The 16,611-nt window shown below is 38.3% G+C and overlaps 1 protein-coding gene across 1 annotated transcript in view; it reads left to right on the forward strand.

Annotated features, from left to right (window-relative positions):
* Window positions 1-16,611, forward strand: part of DCAF5 (DDB1 and CUL4 associated factor 5) — a 66,968-nt gene that overhangs the window by 27,298 nt on the left and 23,059 nt on the right. The window contains exon 6 of the mRNA XM_059474378.1: window positions 6,608-6,821. Within this exon, the coding sequence (XP_059330361.1) occupies window positions 6,608-6,821 (214 nt within the window). The remainder of the gene's footprint in view (window positions 1-6,607; window positions 6,822-16,611) is intronic.

Raw genomic sequence — 16,611 nt, forward strand, 5'->3', positions numbered from 1 at the left:
AAAGGCCTACTTTCTTCTTGCTGTTATTTTCTTTAATATCTACTTGTGTAGTTTTTGTAATTTAAAAATTCTTGCAGCTTCACTAGAGGAAAGCAGGGAGGGCATTGTGTGTATATATATTTTATTGAATAAGAGAACAAATCTGTGGCTGATGTTACTCATAAGCTTTCCTAATGCAAGACAGCAATTGTAGCACAGAAATGTGCAGGAAAAAATCTATTGTAAGACTGCAGTATTGACACATGACTGATTTTGCATAAGGTACGAAAATGGCTTCATTCTTCAGGAGGAATTGCCAACTTCTACACTCAGATTATTTTTCGAAGGTAACATTCTCTGATATCCATGTTCTTTGTGTTGTAAAGACTTTGGTGAATGCTTGGTTTTGGGAACACATCCTGCTCCTTTTTTTGGCCTAAAGGTCATCTTCCCATGCCATGTCTGACTGTATTTGTATCTTCTCTATCTGGTTATCTGATGGAACCTGCTGGTTTGTGTTTTGCTGGATTTAGCTGAGCAGTGTTCCCTGTCACAGTCTGTACTCCATCCTACAAGGTGCTATTTCTGAACAGGCTGCATAATGGACCCTGATCAGAGAATTTAGGGATTAGAAAAGGATGGAAAAGATCAGGTATTTCATCTAGTTTGTTGTTGTTGGGCAGTTGCTTTTTACATTGTATTCTCAAGTTTTTTTTAATCAAGCTAAATGTTATTGTTGTTTGATTAGGTTTTTGGTGGTTTTTCCCTGAAAAACTAATTGTCTGCTTACTAGATCTCATTTATTGGTTACATTACAGTAACACCTACATGATTCTAGCCTACATGAGAATAGGACACACTTGTGCCTGGTGACCCACAGATCTGTGGTGAGGGCAAACCTAGGGCAGGAGAACGTGAACAGATCTGTAATGAGACTTAAACAAACCTTTGCAAGGGCTGGAGGAGGATGTGAAGCATTCAAACAAATGGGATATTTTTTTTTCCACTCATTGTCTTTTGCTACTGCTAACTCTTTGCAATGGCAGATGTAATCTTAAATCCTGAAAGGATAAAAGTCATACAGATAAGGAGGAGAATTTAGTATACTTTACTCTGCCCTTGCCATCGTCCTCAGAATACTGAAATTCTTGAGCTCTTTTCCTGTGAATAAAGGCAGAATGCAGGGAATCACAATGCTTTCTGAAGAGCTGCCTGAGATCACTGATGTAGCGACATTTTCATTCAGTGAAGCAGTTAGGTCATAAGGACCAAACTAGGCAAGCCTTTGCTGTTACATTGTTGGGTTGCTCTGGGTACATAAATGGCGATGTTTGATGTTTTTAAGGCTCCAGTTTCTGAAGTCTGTTATCAGATAAGAATCTCAGTTATTTAAAAAATTAAAATATTGCCCTCGTGGTTTGGAGTATTGACCTTTGAGTTTGTCATGCAGGAAAGTTCATTAATGATGGGGAGATTCCATTTTGAACATAGTTTATATGTTTCTGACCTTAACAGTAAACAGCAAAGAAATGTCACATTCTTGAACACCCTGAATTCTGTACTTTTCTTATCTTCGTGGATGGAGTTAATTTTAATTGTACTTTCTTTTTGAAGAAAAGCAAAGATATTAGTTTTGCTAATAATACACAGCCTTTTTTTTATTTGGTTATTGTTTAATATCTGAGCAAATACCCCTTACTCCTGGTAAGGACTCATGGAGACAGTTCTTGTGAAGGTAGTAAGATAATCAGAAGTAGTGATGATAGAACTTAGAAAAGTTAGCTTGTTTCTGAAAAATAATAAAATCTTGAGTATGTCTTGTATACCTTTAGACATGGATTGACTTCCTTCACATTTGTTAACACTTAGAATACTTATAATGAAATGTACACTTAGTTTCTTTGAGAAGCAGATAAATTGTATCTATCTTGAGATTTGAGACTTATAATCTACTTTAAAAAGGTCTGCATGATTACTGAGCAGACTGTGCTCAAGATTGTGCTGACTTTTCTGTTATTTGGCTCTTAAACGTTTGCTTCAGACTCTATATGAATTGTGTCCTTTCAAACACACAAAAATTTTCTTGCAAATAAACCCCCAAACTTTTCTGCTGTTTTCCAGGCCAAAATTCTGTCTGCCAAGTTTCATTCCAGTTATTTTTTTGCACAGTTAGAAGTTTCTCAATTTTGTGGTTACAGAATTGCTGACAAACACAGTTGTATGCAATGGTGTGTATTAGTTACGAGCATTCAGCTCATTCTTTCCTTTTAAGGTCATTCTTTCATTAACTTAGTCTCACTCACTGCTGCTTATGATACCAACACTTTTCCCTTGCTTAATTAGTTTCTTTTCTTAAAGGACACTCTTGTCCCAAGGACAGTGCCTGTACTGCAATGCAGTGATACTGCTCCTTCCCTTGCTCCACTAACTGCCAGTTAACCAAATTATTTACATTAGTGGTGCTGCTGGTGGATTCAAAGCCTTCCATTGTTTGGCTCAGCTGTGTTTAGTCAGCTCTTGCCTGCTGCCTGTGTGCTGCATATCCAGCTACGGAAATGACCATATTGCATAGAATCGTCCATTCTCCCTCCTCAGCCTCCCTCCAGCTCCATCATGTGTGTTTGGATTGCAGTGTTCCATCTGTGGACTAAATATTTCTCTTAATCATACAATATGACTTTTTTTTTTAAACTCAGAAGTGCATGTGTCTCTCTATATTGCTTCCAGAGCTGGTAGGCAACATCAGCATTCCACAGCTGTCTGGGTGAGCCAAATTTGGAAGCAGAGCAAATCTGAGTAGTCTGGCTTTGGATTCATAAAAATAATGCCTCTGGCAGAAAGAGCACTCATCTTGTTCAGAAGTGTCCTTTTAGTATTGCCTTCAGATTTCTCACTAGCTGTCGTGGTCTGTGTCTTCAAGATGAGAGTATTGTTTCTGGAGTGCTGCATCAGTAAACTTTTAGTAACTGCAGCAAGGTGTTGCCTCTGAAACTCCTTTGTTAGTGCATGCAGGAAGTGGCAGTTCTAACATGAGCAACGTATCCAAACATGTCTACCCTGCCCCACATAATCCTCTGTGAAAAAATCCAAAAGTAACACTGACTAAAAGTACAGCACAACACCCTGGTGCATATAGTCATTGGAACATGCTGAAACACAGCGCTTCTCTTCCTCTGCCCTTCCCGCTCTCCAAAAAAAGTTCAAAAGCTCTCATTCTGATTAATTTGAAGGTTTTTAGAGCTCCTTGATTCAGACATTCTCTTTAGTACTAATGAGTATTAGTATTGTAAAAAATAACTTCTGCTGGCTTCTTTCTTGGAGAGGGCTGACTGCTTTTTTCCTGCAATTTTGATGGAGATGGATAATCTAGAAGGCATCTTGGGCAATTATTATTTTTTTCCGAAAATCATCATGATTGTTCTAAAATCACCAAAATTTCATGATGCAAGTTCCTGAAGTCTTAGAGCTCCTCAGTTCTCAGTACTGCTGCCATGTGCACTGCCTGCAGTATGAGGCAGAGAAAGAGAGATTTCTCAAATCCTTTAAATGTCCTCTGTTTAGAACTAGGTGAGCAGCTTTGCCACCAAGATAGAGCCATGAGCTGCACTCCTCCATACACATCCCCCCCTCTTGTTTGTGAACATATATATCTCAGATGTTCTGTCCTAGGAGGAGAGAGAGTGAGCAAATATTTTTCCTCTGTTTGGATCAGGAAGTGGATGTTTGGTGGGGGTTTGTGTCAGTTTGTTCACCTCATCCCCACCTGACTACTTGCTGCCTCTTTTCAGTTTCTTAAAGGAAAACACTGTGCAGTTAATTTAATAAGTCCTTTCAAAGAGGCAGAGAGGAAGCTAGGTGGGGAAAACAGAAAACTGCTGTCTTGTGATTAGTAGCACAAAATGCTGAACTTGGAGCTATAGTGTCAGGCTTTTGGGGCCAGAATTAGGGCAAATGGGGAAAGTCATTGCTCTTACACTATAAATGAATGGCAAACAGCTATTTTAGTATTTCTTTTTGTATCAGCCAAACTAGCTCACTGCTTTTGTTAGTGAGGGGGTTTCATTTTTTTGTTTTCTTTCTTTTGTTTGAGCCAAATGTTTAAAAACACTGCAGCAGGAACTGTATATCCATCACATGTGTAGCTGAATTGTGTGGAGTGAGGGTCTGAGGCAGGCAGAACTGTGGCTCTTTTGAGAAGTATTAACTGTGCAGCTCTGTAATTCTAGACTTTTCACGTATGGATATTTTTTTCTGAAGTTCCAGTCTCTCTTGCTTCCTTTAATCTCTGAAGTAAAACATTCTTTTGGACCTTTGTCACACTGAAGTTACTGTAGCACAATACAGAATTCAATTCCAAGTTTTGCTTTGGTACCTTTGACTGCTGTAGGAGCTTAATGAAACATCTCTAAGCAGAAGGGAAGCCAGTTTAATATTGCACTCCTATTGCTATAAAATATAATCTCAGATTATCTCAGGCAGGGCATAATACTAGCAATGATGGAAACTTTGCTTGAAGACTTGAAAGGATGGGGCATCTGGTAGGCTCACTCATGTGCAGGCAGGAGAGAGTTCTGGGCTGTGATTTGGATTAAGGGGGAGAACTGGTAATGAGGGGAGAAGCTTAATCTCAATGCAGCAGTGGTTGCACCTAAACATTAAGTCTGGTTGGTGCATATTTGTTATGACTTTCTTATTCATGTTGGACAACTCATATATTTTTTATTAAAAATTAACTTTTCTTAGCAAAAAAAAATCTGGAATTGTTTCTTCTGCCTGTTTTTTGTGTTAAATTCTTGGTTGGGTTGGGGTTTTGGGGGGATTTACAATGTTTTAGCTAACTTATTTGTCCTTTTTGAAGAAAGCGGAAAATTCCATAGAAAAAGAAATGGCTTGCTAAGAACTATGAGAAAAGAGGAGGCAAAAATAACCAAAACGCATATGATATTTAGTTTTTTTTTGATTTTTAATGCCTGAGTATTTTGAGGTGAGTACTTGATTGATCTCAATTAACAGAAAAAAGGGCTGATGAGAGGAATCCTAAATCCTTGTCTCTAAGCTTACAATTTCTAGTATTAAATTCTCTCTGGTTTTAATTAAATACCTTGAACATGATTAATAAAAGCTTGGCAACTTTGTCTTGGAGGAGGAGAACATGAGACACCAGGACTGTTCACGCTGATAAAAGTGTTGTGAAGTTTTGGTGCCCAGCCTCAAGAACTTACTAGTCCTTAAAATGTGACTTCTGGTGCCTTTGTGCACTGAGCAGTCAAAGCCATGGTGCCACAAAGAGTGTGTGTGTGAGAGAGCAGCATATTTCTAAGGCATTCATTATGCAGAATCTTATATTTTGTGTTGGTTTTGTTTAACTCTGGCTTAGGAACAATGGTTTTTTAACTTCACTGTATCTCAGGCAATGATGCATGTTTTGACCTGCATGGAATGTGGCTTCCCATCCATGTGGAGTGACTCATTCTCCACAGTTGTTGGGGTAAAGGCCTATATCAAAAGGTGTTATGCATTAAAATCTATGAATAAGCTTCCCTCTAGAACTTACTAATTCTGAGCTGGCATGCTTTTTCTGGTCCAGAAGGGACATAAAGGTCACAGCTCTCAACAAGATTTGATGGCTATTGCTCAAAACAGAAGTGTTAACAAAAAAATTGAGCTCTAGTCCTGTTTGGGAAGTGATCACTGAACAAAAAAAGAGATAAAATGTCTTCCATCTTTGGCTCACTTTCCATATTCACAATCATTTCATGTACACAGATTGAATGTAGTCCTTGAAAAGAACAGAAAATCTGTACAAGTTGCATTTAAGGTGTGCTTTAATTAACTTTAGGTTGCTTTATGGAACAAATTCCATATTTGTTGCTTTTTTTAAAGACAGTCTGGAATTTGTGAACCTTTGGTTTTGTTTTGTGTATGTCAATAAGAATGGATACAAATACTCCAGCTGTGAATATACAGCCTTATATGGGACAAGGAAACCAGCTAATCCTGCCACATGAGAGTTTTAGGTAATAATGTCATGTGATAACATAATTGTCTTGCCTACTTGGCAATATTTTTAGATGAAGCTAGTTCAAGATTAGCTAAGTAACTTATTTTAGCATTTCTTGCAATAACATGTTAGTAAGATGTCCTTTTATTTAAGACATCTGGAACTGATTGTGGAGTTTAAACATCCTCTGATGCCTTGTAGAGATATAAATAGAAGCAGGAGAGAGAGAATGGCCAGCCTGTCTACATTTGGAGAAAATGTCATCTGGTGCCAGAGCAAGGCAGAAAGACTGCTTGGTTCAAGAACCAGCTAACAAAAGTAAAAGGACAGCCTTTTTAAGGCAAAGTGCTCTGTCCAACTTTGCTAATGGATTTTTTATTAACAAAACTACTCACAGTCTTTAACTTTTCTCTTCTGAAGACTTTACAAACATATCATTTTGATAGCTTGTCATTCAGGTTTCAAATTAAGATTTTTCAGGAACTGAAAGAAGAAACGAAGTAAGATTATAGTTTCCTGGGCTTGTTTGTTTGAAAAGCCTAAGGAAGATTAAAGAGAGTTGTGTCTCTAAGTAGTTGAGTTGGTATGTGCAGCCCATCTCACTTAGTCCCACCCGTGTTTTCCCAGCTCCCTGCTCCGCTACGGTGGGAACCTTTCCCTTCAGAGCGCCATGAGCGTCCGCTTCAACAGCAACGGCACGCAGCTGCTGGCGCTGCGGCGGCGCCTGCCCCCCGTGCTCTACGACATCCACTGCCGCCTGCCCGTCTTCCAGTTCGACAACCAGGGCTACTTCAACTCCTGCACCATGAAGAGCTGCTGCTTTGCGGGTGATCGGGATCAGGTAATGAGCAATGCTGCCCTGAGTCTCCAGAGTTTCCATGACTGTTTGGGAACGCCCTTGTGAGGGTGGCTTCTTTCTGATTCAGCAGATAACGCAGGAAGCAGGACACGTACGGGCTTATTCAGAACTGTTTTGCAATGTGGGCTCTGAAAGAAGGAAAACATACCAGAACACAGGAGAAGTTTTACCTGTTGTTTGATGTGATCTAATACTTACTTGGAAGATGACATGCAGAAGAAAATATTTGCTGTTTTTTTAGGTCCAATTAATACAATGTTATCTACTCATCTACATATGATATGGAAGGATCTTCCTTGCATTTCAGTTTTGTTACAGAGTGGCGTAGAGGCAATTCCACAAAATGTAAATGTTGTGTATTTATAGAGTTATTAATTCTTATTTCAAATTATAATTTTTCTCTTTTAATACTTGACTACTAGATCAGGTAGAATAGGATTTTGTAGTCACTGATCTGTAAGTGATGATGACAGGTGGTTAGGAAGGAATAGTCCGTTACTTCACTGAGGCAGGGCTCTGTCCCTACTACTGATCACAAAGAAATAGGTCACACATAAAGTGGCTAACAGAAGTTCTTATGATTCTAGAGCCAGATATTGTCTTTGGACAGCTGTATTTAACAATCACAAGCACTGTTAAAGGACAAAATATGTATTTTCAAGTTATGATAGTATCAAACTATGATCTGAAAATTTCTTAACTGTCATCAGCAAAATTCCTGCAGTCAGAACTTGATCACCAATTCTGTTGCTGCTGCTGCAGGAGGCAGAGTTGAGCTTCTTTCAGATTGCAAGAAGGAAATACATTCATGTCACTGAATTTGAGTAGTGTTCCTTAGTTCTGAATATTTTTTGGCAAGAGTGTGAAAATGTGATAATGAAACTCATTTAAAACAATGGAGTGGCTTACTTTAAAGCACTGGAAAAACACGTGTTGGTTAAGAAGAAAACCACTGACAATTTGTGTTCTATTATTTAGTCACCCTAAAGATAACACACTTTTCTCCTCTGGAACTCAGTGTGGAGCCTAAATTATGTGTACACTCTGACACATAATTTGGCTTCTCATTTGTTACTAAAATGTAGAGAAAAGTCTTAATATATGCTGCTCTGCTTTCTAAGGCATTTTCTGATGGGTATGGTGTTATTTTAAGAGGAGTATGTCTGTTTTGTATCAGGCTGATGTGATACTTCAGGAGCCTACATTTTAAAAAAACTTTATATTCTTGTGGCTTGACAGACCTTCTGTTCAGATAAATAGCAGCAGGTAATGCTGCTAATGAGTTGGAAATCAGCAAAAGACTATTATAGTCTCTCGTAAAACTATATGAAGCTAATAGGGAAGATGAACTTTTCTGTGGAATGTTAGAGAGATGTGGAATTTGACATTTAGACACAAACTCATACCCATCTTCTAACTGGAAGGAAAAATGATAATGAGGTCAGAAAATGCCAACACATGCTCCAGCTCTGTCTGAAACTGCCCAGTAATGTTCAAATTCAGTGGCTAAGACTGTCAACACTAGGGATAGCCTTCATAGGGACTGCCTTTTACAGGGAACCCAATTGCAGTTGCAGGTATATCTAGAAAAGAAGATTAGAGTTGGAACCTATTGGAAGATAGACAAGGTGAACAAAATAATAATTTTTTTGAGTTTCAGCTTTCTGTACAATGAGTATGCTTTTGTAAGTATGCAAGTCTTCACCCCTGTGAATCAGAATTCATCAAAAGAACTAATAGTTCTGTATCCAATTTAATCTGGCTCCTGTTGCCTCACCCTTTTAATATTGCTGTTCTTAGCATTTATAAAGAGTGTCTCTCATTTGAGATCCATGCAAAGTAAACTTTACAGAATACCTTGCTTGTATTTCCTCAGGATCAAAATTTTGTGTGGGCTAAGGCTCATTTGAAGGGACTTGTGGATAAGCAAGTTGCTTTCCAATTGTGAGTGGCACTTGTGGTAGGAAGGCTTCTTTAGCAATTTTTTCACATTGAACCTCTGATTTTCTCTGTCTTCGATTCTTCTTTTCATCTTTATGAAACTGCCAACTTGATATTTTTTCTCCTTTAAGCTTTCTTAAATAGTTAGGTTGTACCTTTCTTATAGAGCACACTAAATTAAAAATGGAGTCTCCTGTGTTGAAAAACTATTATGTGTTGTCTGCACAAGTAATTCATCTCATAAAGTTGCATTTCTATACTATATTTTAATTCTGATAAGAAAGGATTATCCTGAACTCATCACTGTTTAGAATGCAATTGCATTGGGAAAAAAGTGAACTGCTGAGAGGGGGAGGACTTGTCCAGCAGAGGTAATGCAAGACCTTTCACTGATACCACTTCTTTACTTGGCAGCAGCATTTACTTATTTTCCTGGGTTAATGACTTGTACTGACACTCAGAGTTCTGACAAGCATTTGGATGTGATATAGGGATCAGAAGACAGATGGGAGATGGAGAAATGGCCTTTCAGCTCTGTAACACAGCTCCTCACAGAACTGTAGCCTTTGCTAATCTTCCTCTCAAGTTTGTACATAGCAAAGGGTTTGCTCACAGGAAGTTTTCTTGTAAATTATGGCCATCAGGGTTTAAAACCCTATAACTGCTGGTTGCCTTTTGGGTTGCCTTTGGAAATTTGTTTTAATACAGTGGTGAAAATCTACATCCAAATGGGTTGCATTCTGATATGGCAGAAATGAGCAGATTCTGAGCTGCTAGCACACAACTTAAGAGTTCTCTTGGAGATTGCCTTTATATCTTAAGAAGCCAAATGCTTAAGTTCTCAAAATGACCAGAAGTGTTCTTACTTTGACAAGGTATGTGTATTAAAATGATGAAATTTCTTTGCAGAAACAAAACACAGACTACTAGTTGGGGAACAGTTTGATTGGTTTGTCTGTTGATGGGGGTTAGACTTTCTAATATTTTCTCAGTATTGTTTTTTTTGGGGGGCTCACAGATTGTGATAGGTACTCAAAAGGACTTGGAGCCAGAGCTCCTGATGTGTCACTCTAGAGGGAAGTCTGCTACCATCAGGTGTGCAGTGATCTGTATACCACCTCCTTTTACGGGAGCATCTGAGATGCAAGTAGGTTGAAACATCTTAGCAAAGAAAGGTATATCATTAATGCTTTAAGGTACCAAATGCTGAAAGACTCACTTGTTAAGTACAATGTTTTTGTTTTGTTTTCTTCTTTTTTTAAGAATACGTTCTGAAATGCTTATGTGATTTTGAGTTCTTGCAGGTATTGTGGGTTGCAGCACAAGCTAAGTGATGGGGATCTTAGAGGATGAACAGCTTTTTTTTTTTCTCTTTGTGGCCTTGCAAGCTATTGTTTGCCTCCAAAAGCCCTAGTCCTTCTGAGCCTGATTTCAAAGTCCATGAGCAGTGTGTGTGTGTCTGTATATATATATTTATATATATACACACATGAGCAATTTTCCTAGAAATGCCACATCATGCTTTTTTTGTTTCTTGCAACTACCAAAGCTTGAGAGGCATTGTTTAGCTGATATTTTATTTGCACCCATTTAAACTTACCTTTGTGTGCTCCTCTCAGAATTTTTTTTTTGTCCTTGTCATTGGTGTAATGACCTATTCACATGACACCAATTTTTCTACTTTTTGAGGAAGAGCTCTGATGTTGAGTCATAAACAGGTTCAAAATGATGTGGTGTTTGCATTATCCAGGAGCTCACTTCAATCATACAGCTGTGAAAGAGAGTAAGGGTAAGGTAGGCTGGATGGATCCAGCATGACTCTCAGCCTTTGTTGGCTATAGAGATTTGTGTGAGAACATAATTTATCCATTCTTCTGGGCATCTAGGTCCACAATTTTAAAAACAGTTTATTTATACACTCAAGTCCCACTGACTTTAGTATGCGCCAGTGTTTAATTATATACAAATATTAAATGTGTGAGACTGTCTGGTCATGTCACAGTGCTGGGTGAGTTTCTATTCTTCATGTCAGCATTAGAATTTGGGAAATATTGATTAAATACTAAGGATTTTTAGTTGCTAGACTGGTATAGAAAATAGCTTATATCTGAGGATACAGAAAGTATTGCAGGACTTTGGGTACCCAACCAAATGTGTATTTAAGTGTAGGAGCCTCAGGGCTATAGTGATGGGCAACAGCAAAAAAAAGGCCCAGAAAGAAACCACAAAACACTACCACTCTCCAAACTCAAATAGTCCAAAAGGTTTTCTTGCTCAAGAATTGTTGCCTGTGTCACAATGATGAATGCTATCAGTTCATTCCTGTTTCTCCCTGTGTAGATAATGTGAGGCTGTATAAGGCTTGTGGCTGTAAAATCAACTGTGTATTGCCTGTTTTAAAAAGGCGGGGGTGGGGAGAAATAACTTGTACCCTGTGAATCAAACAAAAAGTGTCTTGACTCTGGCATGCCCTCAGACATTACATCACCACTCAGCCTTTTCTGTTGACATTACACTGGTATAGGAGAGTTTCAGGAATGCACTGCTCACGGTACTGCAAGGCTGCTCCAACTCCCTATAAAGTTACAACCCTCATTAAGCTGAAATTTGTGTTCTGAATAGCCCTGGTTAGGGACAAGCCAGCTTTTTGCAGGACAGAATTATTTCATGAATGTAACTCTTCCGAAAAGAAGGTTAGCTGTATAGATGCTGGGGGTCTTGTATGGTTGTATATTGCCTTTATAAAGAAAGAGAACTTTTCTTTAGCGGTGTTCTTTGTGTCATCTAATTTGAAGGTCATTTATCACATTGATAATGCTTATCAATGTCTAGGTTTAAGAACTAACAAGAAGAAAGGGAATTATTCTTTTAGAGAATACATTTTAAATTTCCTGTGCTCGGAAGACTTCCTAATGAATAGTAGCTTATTGCAGTCAGCATTTCTTAATATATGAAAAGCATTCAGTGTGCAAATATGTTGCTGTGCTTGGATAAAAAGAAAATTGGTGTCTTACTCTATCTTAAATTTGGTTTCTTCCAAGAATTATTGATGACATTGTATTTTGGTTTTTGATTTATCTAAATAGCAGTTTAAATTTTACCTATATCCATAATACATACATATAAAGTCCATGTATGAGATTTATCTAGCAGTGAAATTGCTTATTCATTTTCCCCCATTATTTTTGGTAATTGACATTGGGAGGGTTATACTGAAAATGCCTCTTTGGAGTCAAGGTCTCAACAGCAGGAGCTATGAGTCTTCTTTAACCATTCTTGTTCTGATTGCCTCTTCCCCCATTCCTGGTGCATCCTGCCAGCCCCATTTCCTGTCTCCCTTTTCTGAGTCCCTATAAGCCCTTGGGGGAGGATTCTCAACATCTGCACAGCAATACATAAGCCCAAAAGGACCCATACTGAAATTAAATTCTGGTGGAGTAGAACTCAAGACACTTTGAATTTTGCAGGCTTTGTGTTCCTCATAGTACATTATGGGCAATCTGTAGTTAGCAGCACTTCTCATATGCTCAGATAAATGTGTTGATTTCTTTGTAATGTAATAGAAGTATTTTCCCTGCCATAGAAGTCCTCGGTAAGGATTTTTAAGTTGCTTTTGTTCATTAATAAAATTCCTGTTATGGCCTTTCTGCATTACAAAAAGGCAGCTGTAAAAATGTTGATGGATTATTCTCAATGATGCTTCTGTAAGCATTTGAAAGTGTCCCACACAGAGCTGGCTGCTTCTAAGAGTAGGGATTTAGGGAGTGAGAATGCAAATTTTTGGCTTTGAAATTTATGTACTAGAAGCAATTTGTATTTCTCCAGTCTGCTGTGTCTCACTGCTTTACTTTTTCCAGTTCATGAGATAGGCATGCTTCTTACTGAGGAACAAAGCTTCTGTTGTTAAAAAGCCTTTTGGACTCACCTGTTTGGTTCTCAGGCTGAGATGGAAAACTTTTAAGCTCTTTTTTGTGCCAGTTTCAGCCTCTTGAAAAGCAGTCTCAAGGAGTACAGGCTAGTATGTAAAGAGTACAGGCTGTCCTGGCTGGTGTGAAAAAAGATGTCTGTTTTCACAGTGTTGTGAGCCTTCTTTGAAATCGTTAAATATTGGAAAAAAACCCCAAAAAACTATAATTTGTGCCTCAGAATTTATTATCAAGTAGAAGATAAAAGGTTGTGTGTGTAGATACTTTGTAGGCAAATTATTTTCTTAACTGTAAGTTCTCCAAAACACATCTCAGAGAGAGTTTTCACAGTTATGTCTCCTCTTACTTTAGGTTTTTTCTTTGAAAGAAGGGAATAAGAGGTTAGTGGCTTGCACAGGTGACTCTTCATTATTTTGTCATCTCCTGGTTAACTGCTGTGGAGAGAAGGATCTCCAGTCGGTGACAATGAGAGCTGCTACAAGGAGGCAGCCACTCTGGCTGGGGCTGCAGTTTGAGGTACCAACAAGGCAGTGTGCCCTTCAGGGGACATCCTGTGCTTCCCCTGGGCTGTGCTGGCACCCATCTGACCCTATAGGATCTGGCTGAAATACAGAAATGGCAATACTATATTGAATGACTCATGACAATTTGTATGAGGTTTTACTGCTGCAGCTACTGAATCAGACCACTGCTGTTAGGGGTCCCAATGTTGGCAGAAGACATGTGGGTGGGAACAGACCTGCTGGGGAAGTCAGCCAGTGATGATTACAGCAGTCTTTCAAGCTGTACTCAGTGGGAATTCTATACTAAAAACCTAGATTTATCAACAACTAGATTCATCAGCATAAAGGTACCAGCCTGGAAATACTTGACTAATTGACTGTTGTCCTTAATTGTTTTGCCCTGTTGTTTCCTTGCTTATTTGTTTCTTGATTCTTTTGGAATAGGAAAATGTTTTTTCTTCCTCCATAGTTGTGTCCCTACCTTGTTTCCTATCTGGCTAGTAGATACTCTAACAATAAAAATGAATGGAAAGTAAACCTGTGGGTTTTCTACCTACAGAAAATGCAGACAACGTGAAACTAGGATCAAATTGTAAATTATCAGTCATTTTTTAAAATGGAAAAATAGCAGGGGAAGCTTTTTTTTTTTCATAAGATGTGTAGAGCAGTCTTGACACCACAAAAGGTTTAGAATCGGCTCTAAAAAAATTTTCGTTGTGTTCTGTAAAGTACCTCTCATACAAAATGTAATATATAACAAGACTGGTGTTCATGGTTATGGTTTTTTTGCACATACATTTATATATACACACATAAAAATCACACACAGATATACAGTGTCTATGAGGGCAGCTTTCTTATGCTTTGCTTCTTTTTGTTTATAGCTTGCTTATCCCCCTTGAAGTAGCTCCATGAGAAGCAGATTGTCATGTTCACTCTGGGGATTTTGTTGGGCTAAACACTTTGGGGTTTCCTGATGTTTAGTTAGTGGGATGTATCTATGGTATTGCTTAGTTTTCAGTGGCTACTTACAAGGTATCTCTCTCCTGTCTGTGTCACAGCTGCCCTCTTGTAAAAGAATATTTCTGTACAGTCCATAATTCCAGCTTCTTTATTAAATTTGAAATTGGCTGTTGGGCTTAGAAGTTCTTGGAGACAGAGAGCTGTCACAAAGAACAAAATGGCACAAGCCCTGTTTACTTAGGAAAACGTTCCTCCTTGGATAAATACACCCTTTCCTCCTTGGATAAATACAGTTTTTATATTCTTCATGTAAATGGATTCCTTTTCCACAGCTGATTGCTGTGAATTCCAGTCTATTTTGGACAATGTTTTTCAGACTTCAGTGATGCTTCATGTCAAACTGTGTTTTCCTCAATGCTTATCAGTGTATATTCCACCACAGAAGTGATGTGTGAGTCTTGAGGAATTAAGACTTGAGCCTAGCAGACTGCCCCAAACCAGATTCTTTATTTGTTATCTTAGGAAAAGAACCAAAAGTATTCACCCCACCAATTAATTATGTTATGTTACAGGTAAAATAAAGGGTCTGTGCATCCTGTCTCTTAAAGGATATATGCAAAGCACCAGCCTGTTTCAAACTTGGATGCCTCTGTGCTTCTCTCCCAGCATGTGGGTTTTGCACTACTTGAGGAAGCCAAGGGACAGCTCGCTAAAACCCTGAGAAAAATTCTGTCTGCTCTTATCTTTTCTGCACCAAGTTTCATTGGCCCCTCTGAAGAAAGGGCAGACATGCCCAAGTGAGTGGGAATTGAGATTTAAGAAGTTTAATCTCTTTCAAAGCTGTAATCAGCAGCATGAAATTCAAATCTGACAAGCATTTTCCTGCTAGTAACTTAGCAGTACTTGCTTTTAAAATGGTTATAATTTCTGTGCCTTTATCTGTTGTTTGTGCATGCATATATATAATTATTTGGTGATAGTGCTTTTTGATTTGTGTATTTAAGACAGGCTCCTATATTCTTCTTGTTCTCCCCTACATTAGTAGGGCCATTCAAGAGACTTGAAAAAATTATCCATGTCTGTTAGTCCTTTATCTAGGGCCAAAAGCTCAAAAATCTGATATAGGTCATAAGCAATACGACATTTTATGGGAGCAGAAAGTGTGGATGTTGGAGACTAAAATAAGATGCAATTTAGATAACATTTTATTGAAATAATCCATATTTAGTAGCACTGAGGAAATGTAGCTTGTGGGATTTTAAAAGCTTTCAAACTGGCAGTGCTATGAACAAAAAATAAATTCCCTAGAGTGGTAGTACTCTGCAAAATGCAATGCTAATGCTACTGTTACTAGACTACAGAAGCAGATTAGATCGTCATTTATTTATATCAACTGCTGTAATTTCCTTAGGGAGAGAGAAAATGAGAAGAGTTACAGTGGAATGAGTGGGGAGTGCTAGTCCAATGTAATTCTTTCAGATTCCTGATGGTGCTTCATTTTAAGCATTTTATGTGTACTTGAAACCCAGACTGAATTGGTGTTTTCTCCCAGGAGCAGACTCTAACCATGCCTGAGAGTTTTCTTCCTTCTAAGGCAAACTTCTGAATCAGCAGCTCATAGTCATCTGGAAGGCTTTTCCTGTCATAGTTGCTAACAGCTAGGCATAGAAGCTGACTCTGTCCTTGAAAAAATTCCAGTATTAACAGCAAGTGTTTTTTCTGTCTAATCTTGTGCTTGCACGAATATTTTAAGTGTTGATTTCTGAAGTCCTGATCAGATACAGCAGCAAAAAGACAGATAATGAATCAGGTGGGTTTAATATTGGTCTGTTTCCCTCAGACATCTGAGCTCCTCATGCAGGGTCTGGTTTGATTCCTAATTTAGAACTGCAGTGGTTCTTGAGGTTATGTTCAGCTTGAGTTTGTCTTTAGCGGGGAGGGTGGAAGGAGGACAGTGCTTAATGTCTGAGCTATTTAGTTGTCTCTGTGAATGCACATTTTTGCCTCCCCCTGGCTTGCCTCTGTGATTTGATTATCTGGGCTTTTGTTCTTAAAGTGACTGAATAGAAGGTACTCTGTTAGGGATCTATCCCCTCAGGACCAAAAATCCTTGTTCACAATTAAAGTGGAGCCATACCATATCCAGGATCACATTCCTTCATCTACTCTTCCTCAAGCCCTCCTTTTTTTTTTTTTTTTTCCTTTCTGTTCTTTCATTTTCAGAAGTCTACTCCATTCTCTCAGGATTTGAGCCTTATTAACTAGAGTTTGGTGAACTTAATAGTAATTATTTCTTTTTCTAGTAATAGGGACTGACTTCTTAGTTTTCTTAATTCTTATTCTACAACTGTGAACTAGTGCAGTGAACTATTGGTTTATTGTTATATTAGTAATGATTATATCAAAGAAAACTTTTCACAAATGGTCCTGTAAATGTCC

Source organism: Ammospiza nelsoni, chromosome 6, assembly GCF_027579445.1.
Source record: "Ammospiza nelsoni isolate bAmmNel1 chromosome 6, bAmmNel1.pri, whole genome shotgun sequence".
Taxonomy (NCBI): Eukaryota; Metazoa; Chordata; class Aves; order Passeriformes; family Passerellidae; genus Ammospiza; species Ammospiza nelsoni.